At 40.3% G+C, this 6,732-nt stretch overlaps 1 protein-coding gene across 1 annotated transcript in view; it reads right to left on the bottom strand.

The window, feature by feature from the left end:
• Window positions 1-2,568: 2,568 nt before the first annotated feature.
• Window positions 2,569-6,732, bottom strand: part of LOC149280658 (myb/SANT-like DNA-binding domain-containing protein 1) — a 43,476-nt gene continuing 39,312 nt past the window's right edge. Inside the window, exon 4 of the mRNA XM_089500266.1 lies at window positions 2,569-3,269. Coding sequence (XP_089356392.1) covers window positions 3,029-3,269 — 241 coding nt within the window. The 3' untranslated portion in view covers window positions 2,569-3,028. The remainder of the gene's footprint in view (window positions 3,270-6,732) is intronic.

The following is a 6,732-nucleotide window of genomic DNA, read 5'->3' as shown; positions in this document are numbered from 1 at the left end:
ACTCAGAACATATGGGAGAAAGACATCACCACACAAATGGCATATCAGTCTATAGAGACACAATGTACTCTAGTTCTAACTAAAATCTTTCACCAAATATGGAAAACAAAACAATGGCCCAGAGATTGGAAATGTTCAATATATATTTCAGTACCAAACAAAAGGGGAAACCTAGGATTTAACCATGGGAGCACTGCATTAATTCCCTGCTGAAAGCAAAACATACCAAAGTATGTTAGCAATATGATCCCTAGTGCTTCTTCCTTTCCTGACCCCAATTTGGACATCTGGCATTTCTCAATCCATATATGACAAAAAAATTGTTGTAGAATTTTGATAATCAAAGACTTTTGCCATATATGACCATAGATGCACCAAAGAATTTCAAAAGAAAATCAGCCTGTGCTTTATAGATTATATCAATGTTTGTATAGATCATGAAAAAGTATGGATCACTCTTAAAGAAATGAGTGTGCCACAGCATTTGATTGTCCTGATCTGTAACCTATACTCAGGACAAAAGACTGCTGTTGGGACAAGAATACAGAGAAATGGAATGGTTACCAATTGGTAAGGTTGTCAGGCATGCTACCCTAAAACATGTTAGGAGAGGCTTGGGGTCCCCACTAACAGTGTCAGCATTTCCTTGGTATTCTGGGGGAATTATTAGTTCAAAAAGAGGCCTGAGAGAGAAGGGTAACTTACAGGATCTTTTCACCTATGTATATATCAGTACTAACTGCAGAGAGATTCCAGTTTCAGTGAATATAATGGTTTTATTTAGAAATGTGCAAAGGTGCACACAAACACAGAAAACCACTGCAACCTTAAGAACCATACAGGGCTAACAGAAAGGAAGCAATTGAAGGTTGGTTGGGTATTAGAGGGAATGATAATTACTCAAGATAGGTCCTGAAGATAGGTTCACAGAAAATTGAGCATGGATTAAACAGCTTCTGAAGACAACACGGTGAATGAGAGTATGCACACAAAAGGCTAGAGCTGGGGCTGATATTTATATCCTATTCCATAGCTTTGAGGGGTGCTTGATGCTACCACACGGTGTAAGCAAGGCTTGATGGGATTGACAAAAGGGGCCAAATTGGCTGATAGCTTTAACTTTGAAGTGACAAAACAGTAATTGGATCTGGAACAACCCTGAGCTATTTAGACAGGAAGGGTGACAAGAAAAACAGCATGAGGCAGAAGATGGTCTTTAACTGTTTTTGAGCTGCAACTTGCTTAGTCTCCATTGTGAGAGGAAATGCAAAGAGCCGTGGGGGTGGGGGTGGAGTGGATCAGCCAATTCTTTCATCATTTATTTTAGTACTATCTAGATCTCCCACATGTTCTTAGGTCTACGCCATCCGTTATCTAGTTTCCACAGGTCATCAAAAACAACTCTGATGCTAGATATTAAATATAAAACCCCATATTCAGTGAGAGAGAGATACGGTATGCAAACAAGCAAAGCTATGTTTTATCACCCTATCTGCTTAATTTGTATGCTAAACATATCATATGTAAAGAAGGATTAGACTTGGAGGAAGAAACGTGAACAGTTTAAAATATGCAGATGACACCATACTAGTAACAGAATATAGCGAAGACCTGGGACATTACTGAAGAATGGAAGAAAGTGCAAAACCAAACCAAAAATAATGACTACAGGTGATTTACATAACTTTAAAGTCAATGATGATATTAAAATTAATCAGTTATTAATCAGAAGGAGACTATACTCAAGAAATAAGAAGACTAGGACTTGGAAAGGGAGCTCTGAAGGAACTGGACAAGATCCTGAAGTGTCAAGATATATCACTGAGTCCTGAAATTAGAATTGTTTAAGCCACTGCATTTCCCTTTTCTGTTTATAATTGTAAAAGCTGGACAGTAAGAAAGCTGAAAGGAAGATAATCAGTTCATTTGAACTGTGGTACTGGAGAAGAGTTCTGTGGATATTGTGGGTTGCTAAAAAGACAAATAAATGGGTCCTGGAGGAAATCAAGCCTGGTTTCCTAGAAGCCAAGTTGACTAAACTGATACTGTCATACTTTGACCATATCATGAGAGGACAGACAACAATGCTTAGAAATGTAAAAGGCAGTAGGAAAAGAGGCAAACCTAATTTGAAATGGACTGATTCAGTTAAGGAACCCATGGCCCTGAGTCTCCAAGACCAAGCAGAGCTTTTGATGATATGGTGACATGGAGGTCTCTCATTCATGTGGTCCCTGTAAGTCAAAGTCAATTTGATAGCAGCCAGCAACCAGGGACGTAGCCAGGATTTTGTAAAGGGGGTCCAGACTAAGTGCCACCATTATAATGGGGCTTGAGTGCAGCAGCGCAGCAGCACCTACCATTCTTTTTATCTCACGGTAGGGGGGGTCCGGACCCCAAGGACCTCCCCCTTGGCTATGTCCCTGCAGCAACAATAACAACAACAAAGCGAATATGCTCCTTCTTAAATCTAATAAAGCCTGAAGATCCCTCTTATAAGGTATCTTTTATTTTGCTCAAATGTCCTTGCAGCAGATTATACAACAGGTACTATCTTTGGATGGATTATTCAGTCTATATATGATCCAAATGTTCACTTGTAAATCTTTCTGTCCCATTTACACATTCATTCAAGCTGCTGCTGCTTCTTTTAATCCACACTATAATATGCAGTCAAATATATTTGTTCTTTCAGATTACACTTTTTTTAAACAACTTGGGCTAATGTGAGAAATCTCTCTTCCTAGAGTAAATCCCACAGTAATCATGTGCTTGTCTGTGACTCTGAGCACATCAACACAATTGATTATTTCAGCTGTCCAGAACCTAGAAAATAAATCCACAAAGCAAGCCTAGATTTTATTTCAACAACAAATATCCAGTTGTCTAGATGGCTCACATCCTACATTGATTAGATTAGATTCTTCATTTAAGTATATTTACAACACAGTCTTAATTTAACTGGAAGGAATGTAATATTTCTGTAAAATAGATAAATATTGTTTCTTCATGAACATTTCAAAACCAATCAAACATTGGCTTTGGTGATCATTTTCTCCAATAGATTCATCATTCTCTCTTGTAGCTGCAAACTCTGAACCTGGATGATATTCTGTTGATCTAGAATCCTTCGCACTTCTCTGCAGGTTTCTTCCATAGCCCTGCTCAACTTCTTTTGTTCCTCCAGCATGGCTTCCATCAACTTTAGTTTCTTCTTTTGAAAGCTACAGCTTTGCATTTTCCTTTTCTTTACAGGTCTCTCTTCAGTTCTGAAATGCAAACATTTCAGCATTAAATTTGCTTTTTGAGGATTCTCTTTTCAGAAGCTCTGTGTCACTAGGTGTGTGTGTGGGGGAGGCAGTTCTATGAAGTGACGGGGTTAAAAGGCCACACTCACCCCTTCTTCCTCCTTGTGGCAGAATTGGGGCTGGGCACACCTGGCCTTCTCCCCCTTCACAGTGGCAGCAGCCTCCTTGTGAGGAAACCACCACTGCCATGGGGAATCAGGGCCAGGCATGCTTGGCCTCTTATCTCCTCATGATGGTAGCAGCCTTCTCATGAGGAAACCGCCACCACCATGGAGAATCGAGCCTGGACACGTTTGGCCTCCTACCTCCTCAGGGTGGCAGCAGCCTCCTCATGAGGAAACTGCCACCACTGTGGAGAATTGGGGCCAGGACCATTTGGCCTTCATCTTTTTCATGGTGGCAACAACCTCCTCATGAGGAAACTGCCAACATAACCGCGGGGAAACAGGGCTAGGCATACTTCTATCCAGTGGGAGGATGGCCTGATCAGGCATCACACCTCTTCTGGGGTGTCACCTGGTGCGGGCTGCATCACCGTACCCTCTAGTGATGCCACTGCTTATACAGCTTCTTTTGGGAAGGTGTAATATCTAGTGTTGACCTACAGTGGGATAAGCAGCACAATTAGTACAACAAATGAATTTACTGAAAAGGCAGGATCTAAAAACAAGTCCTTCAAAAGAGTGTTTTATTGTGCCTCACACTTCCCACACAATCATGTGTTAAGCATTCTATGCTCCACTCCCACTAGAAACATACAGACTGAAATGCCACAAGGTGGTTTGTCTCTCAGACTGGATACATGAATACCATGTTTCACACTTAAAACTATCTATAAAGACAGTGCTACTTCTTTTAGCCTTATGGTGCTGTTGGTCTCCATTCTATCTCTGTTTGTGAATTCAGGATATATATACCCACCAACCTGCTTAGATGCTCACTTCACACATCTGGCCAATCAACATTTTTGCCACAGCACATTTCTTTGTATATAATGTACTATAAGATTCTTGTATCTGTACATAGAATTGTTCACACATTCTCCCCACACAAATTCCAAATCTAATCCTCTAGTATGCAAATAATATCATATGTAATTTCCAGATGAGTAATCATGTTAACCTGTTGTAAGAAAAACATGTCTTAGGTCAGGTTGTTATATTGTGATGAAAATAATAAAAATGCAAACCCGCACTCTTAATTTATAAATTCCCTATTCCCAGTTTGGATTCATGAGCCCTGAAATCTCCATCATTTGGAAGCAAGAGACTCATGTAGGCAATTGGTGATTCTTTATCACACCCTTGTCTTTTACTTTTGGTTTGACATATAGATAAGAAGGGGACTTTCTGCTTGATTTACGAGTGTTAATTAAGAAATCTTATAGACTCCTTGTAAACATTCAAAGTTCCTGTTGACTGACTTTCACATGCTGCTTCTTTTGATAAACAGGTTAGAACAAACATAGCTATCTCTGAGATAGCTCAAAGCTGTTGATGAATGGTAGACAATGAGAATGTGATTTGATCTATGATGTTAATATTAAAAGCGTATAAATGCTGGATTCTGAGAATGATTCAGTGTCTCACTTTGGATCCTTCCAAGCGGACCTGTTTCTGCAGAAATAAACTAATATTCTGCTTTTGTTGCTTTTCATGTTGTTTTTACTAACTGGACCTCTGCTGGGCAATGGATTTCACTTTGTGACAATATCACTTGGATAGTTGGGTTTTACCTGGATTCTAAGCATGTTAACCAGAGTTCCCCTGGAGCATCATTTGGTCCAGATTCCAAATTTCCATTTTTTTAAAAAAAGTAAGTCTCTAGCCTTTGCAGAAGCTGAAACATGGGGCAAAAATGTGGAGACACTCTTCTTCAATATTTCAACAAGACAGAAGCCTGCCTGGGAACTTCAGATGTGAGGGAGCAAGTGTGAACTCTACAAGCAGCAGAGTGTAAGAAGCAAGCAAGGGATGTACATAGCGATGTACACTGAGGTGAAGAAAGGAGCAGGAGTGATGGGAGAGTGAGTAGTACAAGTAGCAGAGTGCAAGAAATAAGTGAGGGGTGCACTACAAGGACACATGGTGAGATGAGGGAATATTTATGCAACCTTCTTAAACGCCAGTGTTGGGGGAAAGGTGTGATACAAATAGGATTCTCAGATTCCCTAGGCAAGAGTGCTGCTTTGAAAACTCTCTCTCTCTCTGTGTATGCTCATTACTTAAATGGTTTTTTTTTAACTGAATGGCCTACTCTGTGCAACACTGGTTGATGATCACTGTATCATGTTGGGCCGATGCTGTTCAACATCTTTATCAATGACTTTATCAATGAATGAATAGAGGGTATTCTTATGTAATTTGCAGATGACATCAAATTAGGAGGGGTAGCTAATACCCCAGAGACAGGATCAAAATTCAAAATGACCTTAATAGATTAGAAAGCTGAGTCAAAACTAATAAAATGACTTTCAACAGTACTACACTAACGAAGAAAAACTGAAATGCTCAGATATAGGATGGGGGACATCTGGCTTGACAACAGTACATGTTAAAGGGAGTCTAGAAGTCTTAGTAGACCACAAGTTGAACATGAGCAGAAGTATAGTGTCTCGATTGGAGCAGTAATAGTACCACTCTATTCTGCTTTGGGCAAACCTCACCTGGAATACTGTGTCCAGTTCTGGGTACCACAGTTCAAAAAGGATGTTGCCAAGCTGGATCATATCCAGAGGAGGGCGACCAAAATTATGATAGTTCTGGAAACCAAGCCCAATGAGGAGACGCGCAGTGAGCTGAGTATGCTTAGCCTGGAGAAGAAAAGTTTAAGAGGTGATGTGATATCCCTGTTTAAATATTTGAAAGGATGCCATGCTAAAGATGGAGCAGGTTTCTTTTCTGTAGTTCCAGAGAACAGGACCCAGAGCAACTGACTCAATCTACACAAAAAGATATTCCAATTCAAAATTATGAAGAACTTGCTGACAGTAAGGTTATTTGACAGTGGAGAGTGTTGGAGTCTCCTTCTTTGAAGGTTTTTAAAAACAGACTGGATGGCCATGCTTTGATTGTGTTTTCCTTGTCAGAGTGTCAAGGGTTAAAACACAGCACACAGGGAAATGCTTGATGTGTGTGTGTTTGACCATGAGCATTCAGCAGAAGGACAAGGTTGATTAGCACAGCTGATGCTCATAGGTTCAAGGACACTTTGATGTCCAAATGCATGTAGCCATGGGTGATGAAACAATGTGTCTGGATTACACAGGGGACACATGACATGGTTACACACCTGAACTCACTGGGTTTGGGAGACCACATGGTCTGGAGTCTATATAAACCCAGGGGTTTCAAGTGATAGCTTGTGGGTTTGTAGTAGGAGTTGGTTTGGTATGCGTTGTGGAGTTTGGAGAGATCTGTATTTG

Source organism: Sceloporus occidentalis, unplaced genomic scaffold (genome assembly GCF_023333645.1).
Source record: "Sceloporus occidentalis isolate IW3139 unplaced genomic scaffold, rSceOcc1.0.p SCAF_150, whole genome shotgun sequence".
NCBI lineage: Eukaryota > Metazoa > Chordata > Lepidosauria > Squamata > Phrynosomatidae > Sceloporus > Sceloporus occidentalis.
Note: the sequence above shows the minus strand (reverse complement) of the source record. Positions and strands in the feature narration are given on the sequence as shown.